At 42.9% G+C, this 24,162-nt stretch overlaps 1 protein-coding gene across 8 annotated transcripts in view; it reads left to right on the top strand.

The window, feature by feature from the left end:
• The first annotated feature begins 3,276 nt into the window (after positions 1–3,276).
• The window catches only part of RAPGEF1 (Rap guanine nucleotide exchange factor 1), an 88,414-nt gene continuing 67,528 nt past the window's right edge, over positions 3,277–24,162 (top strand). For all 8 annotated transcript variants that reach the window (XM_062590647.1, XM_062590645.1, XM_062590643.1 and 5 more), the window contains exon 1: positions 3,277–3,369. In XM_062590647.1, coding sequence (XP_062446631.1) covers positions 3,345–3,369 — 25 coding nt within the window. In that variant the 5' untranslated portion in view covers positions 3,277–3,344. The remainder of the gene's footprint in view (positions 3,370–24,162) is intronic.

Genomic DNA, 24,162 nt, shown 5'->3' with positions numbered 1-24,162 from the left:
GAGAGGAGCTTCAGCATCCCCCGACGGCAAGGCAGCACGGGCAGACCGCGGCTTTTTATATCGGAGACTGCTACTATGAAAAGACCTCCCGGTTTAGTAGCTGTTCTGTTTGTATCGCACGTTATTGCACATATTCTCTTTCTTCCTTGCCCAAGTCTGAAAGCGGAGCGTGTAAGAATAGCAGCTTCTTACTTCATCCGTCTGCTTCCTGTGCGCACTCACAGCCCGGTCTGCTTACGCGAGCGTCGCGCTCGGCGGCTCCCGCTTACTACCGTCCATAACTCAAGCGAGTGAACCCAGCTCGGCGCTGCTAACGAGCCGCCTCTTCTCCTATGGCATGTTTTCTCCTACAGCTTGTGCCCTGCCCGAGGTGTGTGAGATTTTTTTTTTTAAATCAGCTGATTAAATTTGTGTGCAAAGCTCACAAAAATAGCTGCCTCGCAAATGCTTTATTTGATAGAAGAGGAAGTAAACAGCTCGCTGAGCGCAGTGCAGGGCTCCACCCACAAAGTCAGGGTAGTGGCACGATATTCGTGTCTAATTAAGTCATAGAAGCGAGTTAATTTTCAAATAGGACCATAATCATTTTATTGCTGCCTAGGGCCGTCCTCTATGGACTCAGCTATTGCTTTCCGCTAGAGGGAACCCGTGTCCCTCCAGCATGTCCCACACACCGCAGCACTGTCATTGCTTCCTGAGCAGAAATTAAACCAAGCGCATACGTAACGATGGTGACTACAGAGGGCTGAACACAGCCGGGAATGGGAGCAAGAGACTTATCTATGGCTTCCTTCCAGTGAGGCTGCATTGGATGCCGTGCAGGGAGAGGAGCAGCAGGCTGAAGCCTCAAGCCTACAGTGGTGGTGTGACTCCAGATTTACACCAGCCTGGCTGGGGCTGCACAGTGAGTTAAAAGTTCAGGTATTTGCACGGTATTGTGAGGATGTTCTATACCCTTAACAGACTGCTCTGTGGTGACAGCACCAGTGGTCCATTTGAGTTAAAAACTGAGCCAAGATTTGCACACAACCCATTCTCGGTCCTTTTTGGTTAATCAGCACTTTGCTACTGACTCCTGTAAGAGCAAGATTCATAGAATCAGTCACGTTGGAAGGGACCTCTATAGATCATCTAGTCCAACCTCCCTGCTCAGCAGGGTCACCTAGAGCATGTTAGGATGGCATCCAGGTGGGCCGTGAAGATCTCCAGAGATGGAGACTCCACAACCTCTGCAGGCAACCTGTGCCAGTGCTCGGTCACTCTCTCAGTGAAGAAATTCCCCCTCACGTTCAGGTGGAACTTCCTGTGGTTCAGTTTTTGCCCGCTGCCTCTTGTCCTGTCACATGGGACAACTGAAAAGAGTTCGTCCCCATCCCCTTGACATCCTCCCTTCAGGTACTTGTACACATTGATAAGATCCCCCCTCAGTCTTCTCCTCCTCAGGCTGAAGAGGCCCAGCTCTCGCAGCCGTTCCTCACAGGGCAGGTGCTCCAGCCCTCTGATCATCCTCGTAGCCCTATGCTGGACTCTCTCCAGTAGCTCCATGTCTCTCTTGTACTGGGGAGCCCAGAACTGGACACTGTACTCGAGATGAGGCCTCACCAGGGCTGAGCAGAGGGGCAGGATCACCTCCCTCGACCTGCTGGCAACACTCTTCCTAGTGCAGCCCTGGAGACCATTGGCCTTCCTGGCCACAAGGGCACATTGCTGGCTTGTGGTCAACTTGTTATCCACCAGCACTCCCAGGTCCTTCTCTGCAGAGCTGCTCTCCAGAAGGTCAGCCCCCAGCTTGTACTGGTGCCTGGGATTATTTTTCCCTGGGTGCAGGACTCTGCACTTGTCCTTGTTGAACCTCATGAGGTTCCTCTCTACCCAACTCTCCAGCCTGTCCAGGTCTCTGAATGGCAGCGCAGCCCTGAGGTGTGTCAGCCACTCCTCCCAGCTTGGTATCATCAGCAAACTTGCTGAGGAGGCACTCTGTCCCCTCAGCCACATCACTGATGAGTAAGTTGAACAGGATGGGACCCAGTACTGTGCCCTGGGGGACTCCACTAGCCACAGGCCTCCAACTAGACTCCGCGCCACCAGTGACGACCCTCCGAGCTCTGCCTTTCATCCAGTTCTCAATCCACCTCACTGTCCACTCATCTAACCCACGCTTCCTGAGCTTCTCTAGGAGGATGTTATGGGAGACAGTGTCAAAAGCCTTGCTGAAGTCAAGGTACACAACGTCCACTGCTCTCCCCTCATCTGCCCAGCCAGTCATTCCATCCTAGAAGGCTATCAGATTGGTTAAGCATGACTTCCCCTTGCTGAATCCATGCTGGCTACTCCTGATCCCCTTCTTATCCTCCATATGTCTGGAGATGACATCCAGAATGAGCTGTTCCATCACCTTTCCAGGGGTGGAGGTGAGCCTGACTGGCCTATAGTTCCCTGGGTCCTCCTTCTTGCCTTATCAGCAAACTGCAGAAAAATGCAGAGCATTTGCAAGGCCTGCTGAATTTCTGTGGGACAAGGAGCCATAGGAGGCTGTGTCCAGGGCCTTGCAGAACAGGGGCATCGATCCTCATTTTACAGCATTTCTTTTCGTCATGTTAGTGAACAGTGACCATTTGCACTCAGGAGGTCCCATGTTGGGGAGGACCCTCAGATGCACCGTAGTGGATCAGGGAGATGCGCAAAGGCAACGCACGCAAATTCAGGTGGTCCCACACGGAGGATTTCACTCCGGAGTCCAGGACTGCCCCCCGGGTCCGCATCTCCTCCTCCGGGCCGCGCTCTCAGGGTTTTCCCCGGCGCCAGGGGAGAGCTGCGGAGGGCAGAGCAGCGGCTCCAGCAGCAGCTCCCGGCGCCGGGGCCGGGCCGGGGCCCCGCGCGCTGCGGCGCTCGCCCCGCCCCTGCAGGGACGGCCCCGCCCCCTGGCGGCCCCGCCCCCTGGCGGCCCCGCCCCCTGGCGGCCCCGCCCACGGCCGGCCCCGCCCACGGCCGGCCCCGCCCCCTGGCGGCCCCGCCCGCGCTGCGCTCCGGGCGGCCGCCAGGCGGCGCCGTGTCCCGGCGGCGGCGCGCGGCTGCCTGTGTGGCGGGAGCCCCCGGGCCGCCTCTTCCCTTCGCGGCCCGGCGGAGCGAGGGGGGGGGGCGGGCTGGCTGCTGCGCCGCCGCCGCCGCCGCCGCGGAGCGCGCAGGCCGCCCCGCCGCAGTGTCCGCCGCGGATCCCGGGCGGGCGGCAGCAGCGCGAGGCGGCGGCGGCTCGCAGCCCCCCGCGCCGCGCTGCGCCGCGCCGCCGCCGCCGCTCGCTGGCTCCGCTGCGCGGCTGGGCCTGAGCGCCGAGCCGCGGCTCCGACATGTCCGGCAAGATCGAGAAAGCAGGTGAGCGGGCCCGGGCGCCGGGGCAGGCCGCGCCCGCCGCCCTGCCCGCCGCGGCCCTCGGGCGCTGCCCGGCGGCGGCGGCGGCGGCCGGGCCCCGCGGCGGCGGCTGTCAGCGCGGCGCGGGCCCGGCCGGAGCCCGGGGCCGGGCCGGGGCGGCGGGGATGCTCTGCCGGGTGTCCTCGCACCTGACTGCGGCTTCCTTGTCTTTAATTCTAAATTTTGTATTTATCTTCTGTTTATTTTATTTTACCCCCCCCCCCCGGGCCCTCCGCACCCCGTACCGGCGCGCTGCAGCGCTCTGGGGCCTACTTGGCAGTGACCGGTAGCAACTTCTCCGTCTCCCCCCGCCCTGGTGCCCGTGCAGGGGCAGGAGGGCGGCTCGGTGGGCGAGTGTCGGCGGCCCCGAGCTCGCCCCGTGCCCCCGGCGCCGCTCGCCTCTCCCCGCGCTCCTGCGGCTCCGTTGTCACTTGCGGCGGTTGGATGGATGCCCTTGATTTTTTTTTATTTTTTTTTCCTGTGTAGCGGGAGTACTAGTATGCTTAAAGATTCAATTAGTGTTTTGGAAATCGAGCAGTGAAGTTACTCCGTTTAATTATGTTGCTTTTAATTAGCAGAGAAAAAAAAAATCAATGTTTTGTTTTGGGTTAGTGTAAGGAATAGCTAGGCAGTTTCCTGCTGGGGAGCGTGCGGTAGCAGCCTGAGTCGGGATGCGTGAAGTACAGCGTCCAGGCTTTCCAGGACAGCAGCCATTGATTTAGGAGATTCCTTTTCTCAGAGGAATAGAGTAGGTAGCAGCGTTTTCTGCTTTTGATCATTCCGTCCTGGTTTGTTCTGGCTTCTGTGCTGCATTGTATATGACTACGTTTTCTTGAGATACGGTTCTGGGTTGGCCTCAAGGGATAAGCTGCCTGGCAGCCAGCTTTGAAGTGCAGTACATAGGCATGTTTCCAGCTCTCAGCACTACGTTACTGTCTAACAAGTGTGCATCCCATCATAGGACAAATGTTCTTCCAGAAATATCACAGGTTAATCCAATGCACGATCCCTTGCATCGTATCAAAACAAAATGTTTTGCTTTGGGATTCTGGCTGTATCTTTTTAATGCTTGTTGGTATATCACTGCAACTTTCTCTGCTGGCGGCAGGTAACTGAGTAAAACAAGAAAGGTGTTAGCAGCATGTGTAGACCTGGGCAAGCTCTCAAAGAGATGACACTTGCTTATGCTAGGGGTGAATTTGGCTCGCTGATAGCAATATGGATAGTAATTACAGATGTATAAATAAGTGATCACATTTTGTTTATTCGCGTGCAGTAAATAACCCTGTGAGAATAGTAAATATAACTCAACACCAGCGAAGCAGTGTGAAGAGTTCAAACGCAGGAAGATGATTCTGTAGACACACACAAATGCAATGCTGTTCCATAAACAATAGAACAGAAAGGCCAGAAATACCAGAGGTCCCTTCCAACCTTACTGATTCTATACAAAACTCTTATTCTGCGCAACCTAGAGGCCTGACCTTGCAACACACTGAACTCCCATTGAAGAGCTCAAGACATCATGCAGGATCCATCCCCAGGTCAGTGCTGTAAACGTACAGTTTTGAAGATGCAATGGGTAAAGTCTTGATGCAGAGGTATTCAGGAGATTGCTTGTAGCGGATACGTATCATAGTGATGATTTGCTGAGTAATAGTAACTGTAAATCTCAGAAGTCATCCTCTTTCTACTGCCTTTACTTTTATTTCTTAAAAAGGGGTATTTAAAAAAAAATCTGGCCCAACTATAAACTGAAGAAGATGAAGAGGGGAGGGAAGGAAGGAGGGCTGGAATCCAGCTGTTTCTATACAGTACACACTTGATCATCATTTCTAAGCATTTGAACTTGTGCCTGACAGACAGTTTGGTTAATAGCATCACCTAATAAACACAGTCTGTACTTCTGCAGTAAATCTGGGATAATATTTGTCAAAATACATACAACAGCAGAACTAAGGATATAGAATCATGAAACAGATACTCTGAGGTCTAAGGTCTGCCTCTTTGTGTACATTTGTATTTGTTCTTATGGGAACGGAAATACATGCAAGATTCATTATGTTGTAAATAAAATGGACCATTGGCCGATAACAAGTGATATTAAATATCTTCAGAGTTGGTTTAGCCTTTGATTTGACTCAGAGTATTCATATGGAAGAAGAAAATGTCCATCCAGTCAGACTGGGGAAAAAAAAGTGTTACCTTTTAAGGGTTAGATCCCTGGAGATCTTACATACATCTACTCCCTGGGTCCTTAAGTGACACACGTTGTCAGCACTTAATAAAAACATGTAATAAATGATAACAGATAATAGCTACCATCCTGTCCTCCAAAAAGAGTGGGCAAGACTCCCTCTGGAGCCTTGCAGTACTGCTATTTAATCAACAGAAGGGTCACTATAGAGTGATTCAGAGCCCTGCTTTGGAGTGAAGGGGAGCCCTCTGGTAACATAGAGTAAGATGATAGGTTTGTTTTTTGCTAGTATTATAGTTTCCGTTCCTTTAAGCTTCAGTTGGGAGACTTCTAAATAGATTCTGAAAGCAGGATCCTCTTTGACGTAAAGAGAAAGAGTAGCATCCAACCTTGTATTTTCTGTACTTTAAAATTGTCGTATTTGTGACTTTTTGTCTTCACTTTCAGAAGATAATTGCTCCCAGTGTAGTTTGTCTTACAGTTCTGATCTGTAATCCAAAACAAGGATGCCAAGAAAGAGTGGAGAAGGCAGCAGATTCTGCTTGGTTTTCCTGTTACCATGGCAATACATGAATTTCTGTATTTACCTGATAGATTGCATGCTCCAGGGAGTTGAACTACTCTGCATCGTTCAGGGAGAGCAGTTAGACAGTCAGGTATAAAACAGAAGCTCCTCCATGGAGAAGGTCCATTCAATAATGCCTTTTATTACAAACAAGGAACACATGGATGCCATACCTTGAAGGTTTATTCTTGTTTATACTTCGGTCCTAATCTTGTAGTTGTTTTGCAAGCTTACTCACATCCCATATAAGCTTGCCTTTTCAATAGCTGTCTTACTAAAGTTATTTGAGACAACTTTATTCCCAGTAGACTAAGACTGAAACTGCTATTGTCTTCACCTTTTAATGATAAGCAGTTTCCTGATAAGCAAATTACTCTCTGAAGGTTCCTCCTTTAAAAATTGTTGTACAAACATATGGACTATCTTAGGAGAGCTTTATCCTTAAGGAGAATGGTAAAATAAAAGAAACAGTACAATTTAGAGAGCCTGATCGTACACAACCTTAGAGAAATCTTCCTGTTTGTCCAGAGCCCTCCATGCTGATTTACATCATTCTGAATTGTGCATTTTTGAATGTTTTTGTTTTAGGGTGCAATTTCCAGGTATCTTCTTTTTGGAAATATGATATATAACTGTCTTTAGTCATCTCTTGATCATTTGATTAGTCAGTAAGTTTTCCTCTGTATTTTTTTACATCTATATAATTTTCTGCAATTTCTCTTCCTTTTTCTGAGTTATACTTAGGTGAGTTACTAGGCAGAACTCTTTTTTGGTTCAGCTGCACTTTCACCACTATACTCTCAAGTGTAAGTGAAAACTTGTAAGTTATGTAAAATTTTTGTACTTGACCAGTATAATATGCTACTTTACTATACTAGTGGTTTTCAAACCGAGTAATAAATCTTTGAGATGTCTTAACCTGAGATCAGAAGATTAAATTCTTCTAAAGGCTTCATTTACCACCTTACAGGTAATTCAGTTGTAATTCTTCCTTACTTCCTTTAAGCATCTACTGAATTTTCTACTATATGTCCCTTGCATAATGACCTCACGTGTGCCTTTTACTGTATATTACTTAAAAAGCATTGACAAGTCTTAATTTTATGTGAAGGCAAAATACAGGTTCAAGACAAAGATCACTATTTGCTGATTCTTAGAACTGGCGCATAGAGCAAAATTTCACATTTTTATGAGCCTATGTAAACTTGACAGATGTTCTGCCGCATAGCTCCAAAGCTGAAGAGTCCAGAAATGTAGCCTGCAGGATAACTGGTGCAAGACTGAGATGGTCATAGCAGTTGTAAGAAAGGAGTGGACAAGGAGTGGAGAAGAAAAGACAGCTGAAGTCTAATGGAATGTGAAGCAGCTGGGTTGTGCCTTAGTCAGTGAAAAAGCTGAAGCTGGAAACAATTGCTAAATTTATTTTGAGTGTAAGCAATGATTTTCCTTGAACTGCAATGACTAAATATATCTATTGGTGTGATTGTACGGGGTGGTAACTCTTACTGGCTCTTGCTAACCTCCTTCTGGCAGGCAGAGACATTAGTGGAAGTTCACTGCCACTCAGGAACGCAACAGAAGTGTCCCTCATCTGGGTCTGTTATTTCACTTGCAGAGTGAACATTTCCTACTTGTAAGGGACCTGTAATCTATTAGCATGGCTAGAGTTGTTGCACTCTATTCCGTGAGTGGAAGAAACTTTTTATTTGTTCTTGGGGAAGGGAGTCAGTCTATAAATACTTTTTTTAGGTTTCTGTAGGGATCCGGTCTTCTCTGAAATCTCTGAATTGCAGCTGATACTGTAATGATTACAGCTATTAGTAAGTACCTCTGTGCTATACTGGAAGGACTCTGTTTTTAAATATATATATTAACCTCTTATTTACTTCAGAATTGGAAGTCTGTGGATAGAATTGGTGAAATAAACTTTGCTGTTGACTTACAAACTCTTTGAAAGGAGAGCACATATCTTGGACCCTTGTAGCATCTTAACTGTAATGGGACAAACGAATAAATGTGAAATGTAACTTTCTTGGCTTTATTTTAAAGAAACTGGAGATACTTTATACTTCCCCTTGGCAGAAGCATTTGACAGCTAATCGGGCTTAACCCAAGTGCTCGCTTGTTAGGTACATTAGCAGAAAAGCCAGGATAGAAAAGCCCTTGAGCTACTGAGAGGCAGCAGCTGGAATTGTTTGTTATCATAGCAAACAATCTAATTTCGAGGATCCCTGTACCCCAGCAAAGGTAAGATGACAGAGAGCATCACTGGTCTTTGTGCCAGAAAAAAGTCCAGAAACTGTGTAATATATTAAAAGCTAATAAAGTATGTGTCAGAGCTACTGGTAAGGTGATTGAATAGCCTTCTTTCTCTCTCCTACAATTCAGTGGATACTTGTAGAGGATATAATTTGTTCCGTTTTCCAATGCCAATCATCCCCAGATTTTTCTTCTGAGGGGTGTTAGCATCAGTGCCAGTTTGCAGAGTTAAAATCTGTTGACCTCTGTGCACAGCTGCTTAGCAGGTAAATGAATCTTTCCAGTCTGCAGTTTACTGCAGTAGCAGTGAAATGAATCTTTGCAGTCTGTATTCTTCCTATGGTGATTTTGTAGTGTCTGGAGAAAAACCTGTGCATGGAGAGGAATCTTTCAGCTTCTCAGAAACTCATAACAGGATATGTTTTTCTCTCTGAAAACAATTCAAAATTCATTGTACCCTTCTGAATATTTGAGCTTTTCATCTTACCATGTTTTCATTTATCATGTTTTCTTTATCAACATGAGCAAATGATGGAATTCAGCCACTGTCATGATAGCAATGTGGAAGAAGTAGTAGAAGTGTTTACCTATTGGCAAGAATATTATCACTGTCATTTGTCACCTTCCTGTAAATAATGAAGCTTGGCCTTCGTGCTGTATCGCTGAGAAATACAGAATGTTATGGAATGAGGGGATGATAATGGAGAATAGTATGTTATTCTTGGTGTTTTAGTGGAGCTTAGAAGAAAAGGGAGGCCTGACTGGAGGAAAACTGAATGTATTTTTCACATCTGCAAGTTTAAATTTACGGCCCCAGAACTCCAAAGCGTATAAAGAAAGGAAGACAGAGAAGGAAAAAGGGACAGCATGAGTGGGAGATGCTGACGGAAAGTCTGCAAAGAGCAGAAAAGAAGTGAGAGGGAGCCCAAGCCACAGGTGTTAGAAGAGGAGGGAAAAGGTGAACTAAGTTGCATGCAAGCAGAGTAGATGGGAAAAATCAGAGGATGACAAAAAGGAGAAACTGGCAAGAAGGAGGCTTACATAGGAGTTTGTTCCAAGGCGACGAGAGAAAAGATGAATGTAAGCAATCCGGAAGAGCTGGAGGAATCCTGCAGGTTAGGACATGCTGCCAAAGGAATTTTCTTCAGTTCTGCTATTCACATTGCTGCGACCTGACATATTTACAGCTACGTTACCTGATCCATAGCACATGCTCTTAAAAATACATTTCTGATCTTTTCTTGCAGCTTGTGACATTGATGCATATAGAGGAAAAAAACAATTTCATTTATGTGAGAAAGAAATGATGTCCCCACATGTTTTATGAAGCATCCCAAGAAAGTTGATGATTTTGATTATTGGTTGACTTTTATTTGTGTTGCATGTTTCACTTAAAGCTCTTCGGTTTTAAAACAATCTCTTGATATTAAATATTTGCTATTTTAGTCACAACTGCTCATCTTCTCTGGCGTTTGAGAGAGTGTTTTCATGTTGAGAGCAAGGAAGAAGTGGATAGAAACAAAAGCAAAAAAAAAAAAAAAAGAGCATGGTAAGATAGGGTGTCTAACTCATATGTACTATAATCTTGGACAATTCTGTTTTGAAATAATAGGGATGAGATCTTTCTTCATTTCTTCTTAGGCTTCTGGAAAGAAAGGGAAAAATCAACAGTGGTTTAAAATCAGGAAAGAGTTACCCGTAGCTGGTGAAAATCAGAGTGAGCAGATGCTGCAGCTTTGATGGCTTGATTGAACACTTGACCATGACAGAATTTTACCAATATATTAAATATATCATCTAGGAGTGTTAAAGCGTAGTTTGCAGATAGTCTTTAATTGTTGAAATGATAGTGAAGAAGTGTCTTTACGTATACAGCATGTTTTATCCCTTACTTTTTGATTTTTTTTATTGTACTTCTTAGCTTAGCAATCTGTCCTGTCCTTACTGCCCAAGAGGTAGTAAAATAGCCTCAGGAATTAATTCCATATTTAGAAAGTTTCCTTTACGAACCAAACATCATGTAATCAAGGGCATCCAGGAAAATCAATATTTTAGTTCTGGTTGTGTAGCTGATTCCAAGCAGTTCTAGATAGCAGTATCTGTGAATCTTTCTGGCATTCTAAAGGTGGACTTCAGTTAGCAGGCCAATACTATTTAAAACACATATTTCCTTTGGGAGTTACATTATCCTTTTATTTTGTGTCCTACCTGTAACTTAAGTTTGTTAATTTGCATATGCTGAGATAAAATGCAGATTGTTCCCATTCATTTTTTGCTTAACTTTACAAAGCAACTTTGGAACTTACTGTTAGGAATGCTGAGTCTTTCATATACAAAGAAATTAAATATCCCTTTTGGATATCTTTTTATCATCTTAAATATTTTTAAGTGTATGTGTTCTGTATTTCTAATTAGAAGAAGCTTTAAGCTAATTTATATACAAGAATAATAAGTATGAGAAACTAGTGAGGTCTACCAGCAGATTTGGTTAGAGCTCATCTATGGATTTACAGGGACTTACAGAAAGCATTGAGCATTGGCATGTGTCAGTGGTTTGGTGGTGTGTCTCTATATATATCCTTGGGAAGGGTGTATGGAACTCTATATTAAGCCTAATGCCGAGTTTTTCATGGAGCATGATTATAATGGTGTATGAGTTGGGTTTATTCTTTTGTCACTTGGAGTTACTTTCCCAATGCTTCCATATGGGAGAAGTCTGCAGTACCCAGGAAGACACTCTGCCTGTGGAAGTCAGGTGACTGTTGTTTTTGATTGCCTTACAGCTTTATGAGCAATTCCTGAGATAACGTATCTGGCAGAAATTGGGGTGGGGAGTTTCTCTGTTTTCAACTTAGTTGGTCTGCTTTGTAGATAGCTGTTTGCTCTTTGTCACTGAAAACAGTGACAGTTTTGTCTCCTTTCAGTTTGGTGTGTTGTGGTTTGCATAGGAGCTTCTTTGGAAAGCTGCTGAAGAGCCTTGCTCAATTTTTTTAAAGGATCTTAAGAAATGGTATTCAAATTACATTGCTTACAGTGGGGTGGCCCTCTTAATTATGGCCAATTTTGTAATAGTTAAGTAGACAGCATCCCTCTGAAGAAACCATTGAATCTTGACACACAGTTTGGTGAGTCTACTCAAAGGTAAGCTTTATTTTACATGTGTACCCCTCTTACTTAATTTGTAACATCTTTTTGTAAGGAATGGTGATTGGCCGCCCATCCTCTCTTATAACTGTTAGACTTGTTCACCAATTTCAGTCAAACTTTGCAAAGGAATAAATATCAGAAGTTTAGTTAAATCTCTGCATGCTTCCTGAAGAAGGATGAATAGAAAGAAGAGACCCAAAATAATATCCTTATTGTAGCAACAAGGAGAATGTGGCTGTTCTGTACTCCATTTGGCCATCCAACATGAACTGGTACACACGTCATTTCAGAATCACTAACACACGTGGTGCTTCTTATTCAGATGAGTGCTGAGAGGGATGTGAGGAAACTAGGTTTCTTGTGTTGGGAGAGGAGTAAATAAAGTTTCGCTAGCTTTATTGCTCACAGAGGAAGAAAACTTTCTTTAAAACGAAGACCTGGTTGATGCCCGTTGCTGTTTGATGATTTAACTGAGGCTGCAATCACATGCTCATTCAGTTGCACAGGCATTCTGTCAATTTAAATTTGTCTTATATCAAGTTTGTCTTGCACTGTTAAATTCACAGGTCTGAGATAAATCTGATTATATTCTCAGAAAACATGAGGAATCTGTGCAGTGAGTTACTCTAGTTTAGCCTCAGCTGGATTAATTGTTGCAACCTTTGGTATAAACAAGGTCCAAGAATGAATGTCTGTAGATTCTTATTGCGTAGAGACTTTTCGTTTCCTCCTGAAATTTCTTGCATCAGCACACTTGTGTTAAAAAACTGATTCTATCATTTAAGCCTCTGCCTCTAAATTTATGAAAGTAAGAAAATTCCTAAAGGAGAAGTTTATAAAGATTTGAGAATATCCCTGCTCAGAATTGCTCAATTTTGCTAAAGTGGTTTAAAATTGCACCTATATTGAATCAGGTACAATTTTGTGTATACAAAGGCTAAAATACCTTTTATGTATAATATAATCTGTGTGCTAATAGTTTCTGGTCCCTCATGGTTTTAAGCAGCTGTCAAAATGTTTCGGTAAGGGGTATATAATTTTGGAAATGGCAATCTTTCACTACAGGCTGTGGGGAAAGCCTGTGGTGACTATGACTAGCGTAGACCCTGATGCCTAACATTTACACAGTGCAGCCTGGGGGAGATGAATCCCAGGCTTTGGCAGATTTCTGTCTTTTGGGGTAGTTACTCAAATAGAGTTTAAATGTTCCTTGACAGTGTAATTTCATGAAGTTAAATGCAGTGATTTAGCAAACAGCTAAACAATGTCTGGCTGAGGCAGGTAAGGCATTTCTTCCTTACTGCCCTCCCAGGTTGGTGTGCTTGTTGCTTGCAGTGCTAAGGCAAATGCACTGTTTTGCTGTGGTCTTCACTTCTGATGCTGTCTCTCTGGAGAGGAAACCAGAGTTGAGAAAAGACCTCTTGCCCCTGGAAAAAAATCCTGTCTCACATGCAAATCACTGCTGTGAGAACTAAAGAAGGAATTTAAGCACCACAAAAGGGATGCCTGCAAGAGCTCACTTAATATTAACTCAGTTACTAGTGGCAGCAACATTTTTATCTTACTTGCTGTGAGTTGCTAAAGATGAAACAGACACTAGACCTTTAAAGAGGAATTTCTTCAGTTTCCCTGGTGCTGCTCAGCTTAGGGAGACACTGTGTTGCATTCCATCACCCGAGGATGATTTGGCATCAGGCTGAAAGGTAAAAATGCTGATAAAAAATGTTTTCCTTTGCTGTTAGAACAAAGGCTACTTGAATTGTGATCTGGTTGGCTTGGAATGAGGAATGCCAAAGAAAAGCGAAATCCTTTGAACAAAGCAAAAGTGCGTGTCTTCTGGGGACAGATTGAAGGAGCCTATTGAGGATGCTGAAGGGTGGACTGCTGGTTAAAGCTGGAGTATGTTAATAAAAATGCGTGGGCAAATGCGCCCGTAAAACTTAATAAGGAGAGAGTTTGGTTCTCATCACTTGATGTATATATTTCCAGGTAGACTTCAGATAAAGACGGTTTTGCTTCCTGTCTGTCTCAGGTGAAAGCATTTATACAAATTCTTTAAATATGCATTGGCAGCTCTTACTCTTAGGTTTAATCCTGAATTACAGTCTTGATCATTAGACCTCAAATCTTAGGTGAATATTTCCCTATAATACTTACAGGCTCCAGGGAGACATCAGCTACGCCGCAAGTGATATACGTGAAAATTTCTCTGAGCTTTCACTTGGCTGGCAGCCTGGGAAGTGCCAAAGTGTAAAGGATCGAAACCATCTTTCTTGACCAAACATTGGTAAAACTTGCATCATTGGCTGAGATTGGCTAGATTGTTGTGGCTTTTTGGTATGTGCAGCTGCATAAGGAAAAAATATTTACCTGGCTGTGGACCATGGTTATTCATGTTCAGAATTATCAGCTGAATGTGTATTTTACCTTTCTTTTTGTTCTGGTTGAAGTTAACGTGATACAGAAGAAAAAACTACAGAAACATCTAAGGGATTTTTTTTCTGGCAGCTGGACAGATGGATTTATCTATAAATCCCGAGAGTTTCTGGCTACAAGGTGCGTAATCATGTCAGTAGCAACAAAAACAATGTTTGAACGTTGTTGACCACTTATGTCATAGCTTTCATACTTCTCAAGTTCTGTAAGTACTTAGGGCTGGTGTAAATAATGTGAGCTATGATTACAGCTGTTGGTCATTCAGACTTAGTGCTCCACTAGCAGTATCCGAAAATTTCCCACATCGAGTGAAGGCATAACTGCGCCTTTGGAATCGTTCTCAGTGTGCACATTTTCACATTGCTGTTGGCAGAGGTCCTGATCTGTACTGCAAAGTCTGATACCCAATGTGGATAACTCACTATGCCAAATAGCCTTTTTTTTGCAATGTTACCAGTGCTGTGGCGTGCCCTATGGGGAGGGCTAACAAGCTGTGCTTTTTTATTTACTTCCATTTGCTTTTATCATTAATTTTTCTCAATTTAGGTACTTCACATCTAAAAGCCTTTGACAACCTAGCATAGCAGGTTTCGGATGTTATCATACTCGCAAAAACTATGCTAGAATACTAGTACCTACTAGTATACATTTATTGAAATCATTTTTCAAAGCTCTCATATCCAGAAAGGTGACACTTTTGTGTTGATGCTGCACACTATGATCTTGATTTTGGGACTAATAAGAAAGCATGAAATTTGGCTGCTGCTTCTATCCTGTGCCCTTGAAGGAGTCATTTGGCTGAATTCCTTAATATTTTTGCAGCTGTGGTTGCGGTTTATTAACTGATGCTGCCTTGAAGAAAAGTCTATGTCTGCAGCAGACTTTTCATTACTCATCTGTCAGTACTTTCAGAGTAAAACAAATGGATCTAGGTAGAGGTCTGTGCTTTTTCAGTGTAAATGGTATGGTTTATTTTTCTGGGTCCTTGCTATTTTACCCAAGGAGAGGATACAGAATAGGTTTTGATGCAGTATGTGCTTACAGTGTATTGAATGGGAAGATCTGGCCTGCTTTATCTGTTGAGATATTTTAGGCTATGGTGATTTTATTCAGTGAACTGAAAGAACTTAAAAAGATCTCGCTTTCCCAAAGTATTTTAACTTGCGACTGCTGTAAATTCCCCTGTATCTTGAATCCTACCAGCCGAAGAATCTCCAGGATTTTTCTTATGCAATTAGCAAAAAGTGATTTACAGCCAGTGGCTCAAGAATTTGTTTGGCAGGTGAAATCCAGCTGAAAATTATAACATCTCTGTTGTTTTTTTAAATACTCCTCAAACTTGAAAATGAAATAAACTGGAATTATTATGCTACTGTGTTTACTGATGCAAACTGCTGGCTTTGCAGTAGATGTCTTTCTTCGCATCTGGGTAAAATGTAAGAGGCAATTCATTTGCATGGATATTATTTTATTTTATTTTTACATGATAATTACAAATGAAGCACATACGTTATTTTGACGTCCCTGCAGAAAAGGTTATCTGCTCTGAGAGATGGGAACATAAGTGATTTTTGTGGTTGTACATAGTACGGGTGAGTGAGTGAAACTAACACCTCTTGTAGCAAATGAATAGTCGACAGGAAGCAAAATACTTGCCTAGAATGGTGCAGCGTGACAGCAGAAGGATGAGATGTAAGAAGTCGTGGGGAAAGACTTGCAGAACTTGGGATGTTGACTCACCTGGGCACACACTTCTCTTGAGTCTCACACTTGACTGTGACAAATATTTAACATAATTGCAACCAGGTGAGTGATCGGGTATTCTTAAGTGCCAAAAATTAATGCTGATCTCCTTCTGTATATGTATTTTGGGGAAGATGTTGGAGTTCTTACCCATTTTCCGTTCTGCTTTTTGGTTTGGTTTTGTTTTTATCGTACTTTGTAAAATTATGGTGGGGAAAAAATGGACATCTCTTCACTGTGCAAGAAAATAAAGAGCAGAGGCCCAGGCTGCTTAAGGAACTCCATAACTTGATAGCTTGCTTTGTGCCTTTGTACCTTGCCTACATTAGGTGTTTGCAGGTGAACTGGTGCCAGTTTCCTTAGCGCAGGGTTGCAGTTGAGTGTATTGTAAAGCCTGTCCTCTGAGACTCCCTGTTGTATGTTATCATCCTCTCCGGTGAGAGCTGCAGGAATGAAAAACTCTGCCAGATTGAGCTCTTGATCAGCTGCAAGCAGGAGGACCTAGTTTGGAGATAAAAACTGATTAGTGGATTATCCCGTGAACTACCCCCCAAATGAATAATCTTATCCTTGAAAGATGCATTGCAGATGGTTTTGAATTTGAGAGGTACCATTTTTTTTTTTCAGGAGCCTGAATCTACCAACCTTACGTGGAATAGCTGAAATTATTTCGGTTGAGTGAGAATGGAAGAAAAGATGTGCATTTAGTACATGGTACAGTACTTTGTACTGATCTCCGCCCAATGTTGCATTCTTATGCTGGTTTCATGGGATTTTTGCTCCACAAGATTGGAAAAAAATTTGAAAGTGTGGAGGAGACTCATAGTGAACCCTCCAGGGAGAAGGATTAGTCTTTGGTATGACTTTTTAAACTATCTTCAGGTTGGTTATGCCTGTTTACCAGTCTTTATGTGTGCACAGGTGTCAGCATATGTGTGTGCCCAATTTCGACTGTGGAGTTCGCAAAAACAAGACCATCACGTAAAAATAAGTTAGGGAATATATGAGCAAGCCATGTCAAAAAAAGATTTTCATTTTGCGTAGCTGTTCAGCTTAGCAAGTTACTCTAGTGTAAGAGCCTCTTTACAAATGCTTCTGTATTTTAGCTGTTGACTCATCCATCTCACACTTACAGGAACATTTCAGTACTGTATTATAAAGCCTGTGATTGAAATAAGTCTGTTCTTGGGGTAGCTTAATCAACAGATGCAATTAATACAATAGTGTTTGTACTGACACTTTGTCTTACTGTGGCTGCATTGTAAGCAACATTGCTACATAAGGAGGTCTTTGTGGTTGAGGACTTGCTGTACAAGCAGATCACTAAACATTTGTATTTAGTGTAAAATCAACACTGAAAGAGTTTCAGAACTCTCCATAGCTGGCAGCCAGTCTCACTGTCTCTGCAAGCACAGCAAAAGGTTAAAACTTAATCTGCAGCAATTCTGATTTATTTCACCATTTTATAAAATGCTGGTATTTCTTCCTGTTGTAGAATGCTGAAGTGTAAAAGGAAAACCTAAATGAAACTTCTCATGTGAATCTTGAAGAAGGTGAAGGAAATTTGATTTGGAATCACATGATTATTCTTGTATTAGAACAATATCAGTCTCCGGCTGCTGCTTCTCAGACGTGTTTTACCCTGGGAACTTGTATAAGACATCTTCCCTTTCAACTATTTCATTTTTAGCTGTATGCAGGGTGTGACCGTTGTTTAAGGGAGTGTCGGTGGCATGTGGCCAGTTGATTTCTAAACTCTTTCAGGAATTGTTTTAAAGAGCATATGATTTTCTGCACCGATATATACTTACGATTTTTTTTTCTAAGGCAGGAAGTATATGCTGAGTCTAGCAGTTGCCAGAGCAGCTGTTCACTCTGAATAAGCCATATGAAAAATCCTGTCAAAACGGGGCTGTCCATAGGAAGCAGTGTGGCCTTAAGCGATCAGCACCTGAATGTGGTTAAGCTGTATCAGTAACTACTTTCATATTTTTTGTTGCTTGGTGTTTTGTATTGGAAAAAGTTTCTGGTTCTTATGGTATCAAAGTCTATAGAATTGTTTACAGAGAGGTATTTAACTTTAGGATAGTTAATATTTGTAAAGGCTTGTCTGGACACTCCCCAGACTCTTGCTCCAGGGTACAAATATGTTTAGTTTATCCCATGTTGAGCTGATGCAGCAGTTTCTGTCTCTGTAAGAAGGCATCTCTGCTGGCTCCATGGCTCTTAGCGTTTCCGAAAGCACTGATGTTACCTTGACTGGGTTTCTCTGAAGGCCTGTAACAGTCAGGACATGCTCTTGAAATACAGTCCTCTCCCTGCCCTGAGTTTCCTAACCGATAGGTTAGGGCTTTCTTGGTACAGTCTGGCTGTCTTTTTAATCACAGAGCTGACTTTTCTGAGGCTCTTCAATACCTTTCCACAAAAGTTTTTTCTCAATCAAGTGAATTTCATTCACTCTGGGTAATTGTAATTTTCTTGGAAAAAGTTATTGTTTGGGCCCCAAAATTCCTGACCAGTGCCAGCCTTGAGCAGTGGAAGCGCGAGGCTCCCATGGGCTGCGGCTGGGTATGGTTGGCTGCAGCAGAACCTTAGTTTAATTGGTCTAAACTGACCTTTGGCTAGCGGAAAAAAAGAGTGAGCAAGAAAATCTGCACTCCAAATGCGAACCTGTCCGGAAACTGAGTATGCAGAGATAAGCTGTTAAAGGGGGAACCCCTTTCACCTGTAGCTGATGTGTTACTCAAGTGAGCACAAAGTAATACTTTCCTGGCTGAGTTTCCGAGGCATTTCCATCCCACAGTTCAGTTGCTTCTTCCTTCATGCTAAAGTTGAGCTCCACATTTCATTTGCTTTTCATTTAGCGTTGTTCCTCATCTTCTTTGCTACCACAGCATGATTTCCTCTTTATTTGCCACCTCTTAATGCCTTCTGTTTCTCTTAGTTTGTAACTTTTTGAGGCATACGCTCTTGTTGCTTGTAATGCAAACTCTCTAAGAGCTTATATTACAAGATTTTGGTTGAGCAGGGTTGTTCTGGAGATTTATAATGAAATGTCAGCAAAGTGTTACTTGTATCACAGCAAAGGATTACACAAGCCTTTCCTAAGCAGTAGAGCTTATTTACTGCTGAATTTGGTTCTTCAGGCCATAGTTCAAGAGGCTGGTTAAGGAGCGGTAAACTTGGGAAGTTCTGGCTCGTTTTGAGAACAAGATTCAGCTTCCTGTGACATAATAATTTCATGAATCAAAAAGGGAAATGTACCACAAGGCTTTGTGTTTGGAGCTTTACGCGTTGCGCCCTGCGCAAGCCTTTGCTCTGTGCCTCGGTTCCAGTGAGTGTGGTAGGAAGCACTGGCTCCTCGTAGTGAGACGAGGCTGCAGGTGAAAGTTCTGCCCGCGTTTCCTTTACTGGTGTGAGGTAACTTGTTACTTTGGTCAGGTGATGTCTACTTCTGCACAAGCTGTATGCTTTTCAGTGTCAGTAGAGCTATATACCCCATGAGTGGGTGGTTAATTCATGTTTTTAAAGCTTTTGAGATCTCATTAGTTAGTGAGATTTGTAGGACTCTACTGTGTAGTGGTGGTATTTCTCCATTTGTGGGAAGGTACAGGTAATGTTTAGTGCACAGAGCATGCCACCTAGAGGAATGGAGTGGGCCAACAAGGCTGGAACCATGATTTGCTGGCAAAATTTCCATGACTCTTGAGAGTGGCCGTGTTCTTACCTTCTCGCCTTCTCCAAGAAGTGGTTCACTTTGTGGCCCTGCCTCGAGTACATTCCCCAAGTCAAGACTTCTGAGGAGGTCCACAGCAAGCTTTTCGTCAGTGTTTATGAACTTTTTGCGTAGGTTTACTGTTCACCTGAAATTAGGGTGAAGAATCTAGTGCAAGGTGTGGTTTGATGGGAGGACACTCTGCAAGCTCTGTGCTTTTTTCGGCTTTTACATTGCAGTTGTTTTTGCAGAAGACTAAAATTTCCCAAAAGAGTATCCATTTTCTAGAGTCTCAAAGTCTGAGTTGTAATTAAGCACTTAATTTGATGAAAGTTTTTAAATGTGTTGCTAGTCTACTGGCAGCTTGGGGAAATGCTTCTATCTTCAACCCAGCTTCCCTTGTGTAGATTTAAGCTCTCAAGGCTGATATATATTTAGAAATGCCAGAACTTCACCCTACCAGGCAGGTCTCAGAAGATTGTTCCAAATGTATACTTTCTAGGTAGGTTAAAGCTGAATTTTAAAGAAGCCTGTCTTTTTTGAAGGAGTTCAGGTTGTTTGGGGGGAGATTGCAATTTTTCATTAACACATGGGCAGCGGGCAATTTTAATAATACATTTCATTGCTTACAAATTGCATTTAGTTCCCCTGTTGCCACAAATTACAGTAATCAGTACTTCTAACAGAGAAGCTATTATTTTATTTCTCTGGAATGGCATAAGTGTTTCTTTGTTAGGTTATTTTTACTGTCTTTTGTACTTTCTACGTTGAGCCTGAGTCTTGCTTTTACTACTACCAAGGTGGACACCACAAGGGGCAAAAGCACAGAATGAGCTGCTGTCACAGGACTATTGTCATGCATGGAAGTATTTCATGGTGGCTTGCCAGGAAGCTCTGCTCTCCACAGGAATAGTATCCAGTGATTCCTGGCCACGGGTCTGCTGCACCTGGTATGCTGCTTTGAGCTGGAAAGGGACAGTGGCTCTTGCTCTTCTTGCAGTCTGACCTGCAGTGTCTCCAGGGGAGGCAAGCGAGAGGCAGAGAAGGTCCAGCTTGGATATGCTTTGGAGCATGCACAGCATGAGCAATGCTTTGGCAGCCCAACGAGGCTGACGTGCCCTGCTGAACTGTAGGTGCTGGAATGCAATAGGGGGGTTTTCCAGGGTGGTTTGTGCTAACATATTTTACCCTGTAGTTGGGGTGGCCTAGGAGCTCACACACAGTGAGTAACCGCAGATCAGCTGAGGGACGGTAACTTCTACACTGCAGTAACTTGATTTTGAAGCATGCGTTCCTTCCCTAGGTCTGCCCAGGCCATCATCCAAAGAATTTCCTCCTAGATATGCCCCTTGAGGAAATTGCTGCTGTTGGATCCATGCAAGACAGACCTGACCTGGGTATCAGCACTTTGGGGTAGAGAAGGCTTTTCAATCAGTGTTAGAATACTATATGGCACTAAAAGGTCATAACCAATGACTTGGACTCAAAGGATCTAATATAGAGATTATCATGACTGAATTATTTTTTTTTCTTCTACACTGTTTGAGGATATAGCTTCCAGTTGTCTCCAGTTAAGATGTTATCTGCTTCTAAGGTTTCTCTCCATTATTTAAATAAAATGTCTTCTCTCCCCCCGCCCCCCAACCGGCAACTGCTGTGTTAAAAAAACATTTCTGCTCAAAATCTCAGGAAGACTTGAAGACTTTATTGTGCTGTGCCTTTGAATTGACCCCACAGATTTCCACTGAGACATTAGGATGGACTTCCCATTTCCTTCTATTCTCAGTTTAACTTTTCCTGTTATGGGAATACTTTTAAAAAAAAAAATAGAAAAAGAATTACCATTAGTCATATGTGAAAACAACCAGAATAAAGCCAGTAGGAAGAGTATCCTCTTGGTGTCACTTGCAAAGGCCTTGTGTCAGGGTGCCGTTTCAGCCCTGGCCAGGGCTGTTGCACGTATTGGCCACTTGTGTATTTTGCAGGCTCCCGGTCTGCCGCTGGCCCAGCACGGCGCTCTCTTTGACACGTGTCCCTTTTTGCTGATAACTTTGTGGCCTCCAGGCTGGTGACAGCTGTCGTCCACTTGCTGCTAATTAAGAAAGCAGCATGGGAGATGGGAGTGTGGATTAAAGAGATTGAACCCCCGTCTCCGCAGCACAGCGTTTCAGCCTGATTAAAGAGAGTCTGACTGACAACCGGTCAGCCCTTGCTTTTCTTTCATCTCTCTCTCTAGTGAGCATCTCTGTAGATTGCCTGTTTGCTATCAAGACGCACGTGTTGGGCTATCTCTCTATCTCTCAGTATTTTTTAGATCCTGTACCAAAAAACAACGTGAGAACACATTTACCACTGAAATAACAGGCACATGTGAAACTTAAGCCATTCCTCCAAAGCTCTTAATATTTAACATGCAAAGTGTACTTTTATACTGTTATGTAGAAATTTAAAGGTAGGTCACATTTTTTAAATAAACATATGTATATTGTGTTGGAAATTCTAGCTTCTAGCTGGAAAATCAAAATCATCGTAAATTAGTACCATTTCTGTGGGTGCACTGGGTAAATTTCAAGGATATTCCTTGTTTGTTTTTTTTATTTCCTTGTTTGGTTTCCTTGTTTTGTTTTTCCTGGTTTTTCATCAGGTCCCAACGGGTGACCTTTTTGTGTAATATGAGTATGCTGTAACTTTTTTGACCCAGCAAGAGACTGGACTTGAAGTCTGGAATTCCCTTTGAAGCCTGTGTTTCTGTGGAGGTAAAATGACAAAATGGCATTAAGATAATACAAAAATGGTGTGCTAACACCCAGCCAGAAGATGTGAATGTAAGTAAGATTGATGGTAATTTGGTGGTACAGCTTCCTCTTGAAACCTAGATGCACTCTGGAGTTGCAGTTTCTGCTCAGTTTACCCCCTGGAATATTATGACCCTCTGTATTTCATATTAGACTTCTAAAATTCAATCTGAATTCTTATCTGCAATAAATGGGCTCTGTATTGCCCCTAGCATGCTTTGAAAGCCTTGTTATTTTCTCTCATATCTGGACTATAATTTCTTTTCTTCCTATTGTGATTTTCCTCATGCTTGACTGCTACCATTCATCTTGGAGATGATTATAGTAGCACAATCAAGTCTTCTCTTTAAAAGCACTACATGTATACATGAGTAAAATGCTTTAAAAAAAGAAAAAATCACTGCCAGACTTGGCTTCTTAAGCGTGTGAAAATCTGTTAACAAACCATGTCTACCACAGTACAATTGGAAAATGGAAATACATCTAGAGAGAGGAATGTGCAATTTTAACTCTTATTTACTGATGTTCCCGTAGTATGTCCATAATTTTGCCTCCTGATCACTTTCTGAATGAGGGCTTGGAGCATTTGACTTAAGCTTTTCAAGCAGAAGTGTTTTTTATTTGTTTGAAACTGAAGAGCACCTCTGCCAGTTAATGTTTTCATATATGCAGCTGAATGCTTTCAGTACTAAAATGGTAGGAAATGGAAACAGTAGTGTGTTTATAACTAATAGAACTAGACTGACATATGGGTGCTGCAAAGTGCAAAAATCCTGTAATGTCCTTGGGCACCTTTTTGTTGTCGCATGAAGAGAGCAGGTGTTGATAGGATGCAAATAGAAGAGGAATCCCATCACTGGATGGGCCCAGAGTCCCCAAGCTGTAACTTGTAACCCGAAGTGATTTACAGGCATTTGCAGTAAAAATGGCGTTTCTTTTTTCCCCTGGACAAAGTATTATTTCCAAGTAGCTCATCTCATTATTACACTCTGGTTTGACTCTTAATTTTATGAAATCAACCTGGCAGATTTAATGTTAGAAAATTAATGAGGTGCTTTCTCTACCAATAAAAACGTATGGAAGTTCCAAATCGCAATCTCTCTTGCTCTGGATAATAATTAAGAATGCGAGTGAGTGGTTTCTTCGTTGGAAAGCTTGAAAGTGACTGTAACCGTTCATACTGTTACATTTAGAGGGCTTCTTACAGGTGGTGAGACTGGTTACACAGGGCCATTTGCTCTGAATGTCGATACTTTTTTTCTCGATTATTGGTTTAACCATTTTACCAAACTATTTGCTGCCTATTTGCTTGCCAGTATGTTCCCAGCAGATTGTAAAAATGTTACGTGACTTCAGAATCATGGTCAGCCTGTTTTTCCTTTAATGCTTGTCACAATATCAGTGTCCCAAATACAAAAGTTGAGCTGCCGTCATCCATGGTGGTCGTCCTCCAACATTAAAACATTTTCACATCCATTTTGCATTTACTTTTCATGTGACTGATGGCAAGAGTGAGTTGCTCCAAATACCCACATCTTATCCGTTTATGTCATGAGTTTCTAACTCTTTAAAATGATAACTCCCCACATAGCCATTTCAGAGGCACATAGGTGATAGTTTTGACATTAAAGATGTGCTAGAAATATTTTACAAATTCCTGTATATATACTCAATGTCTGTTTGATGGTAGGTTAAACTTTGTTTAGCATCTTAAAGTAAGCCTAGAGCTTTGCTGCTGGGTCTCCAGTAGACTTACCTTCTATTGGAGATGTGGATGATTGAAGGTATTTCAACAGCCAGCCCTTTTTTGCAAATGCAGACATGATTCTTGGCAGGAGGCCCAAAACAGGAATTTCTTCTTTTTGATAAAATATGATGATTTTATGCTGTCGGAGAAACA

Source organism: Rhea pennata, chromosome 18 (genome assembly GCF_028389875.1).
Source record: "Rhea pennata isolate bPtePen1 chromosome 18, bPtePen1.pri, whole genome shotgun sequence".
Classification (NCBI taxonomy): domain Eukaryota; kingdom Metazoa; phylum Chordata; class Aves; order Rheiformes; family Rheidae; genus Rhea; species Rhea pennata.
The sequence above is the reverse complement of the archived record's forward strand: the minus strand, read 5'-3'. Positions and strand labels throughout refer to the sequence as shown.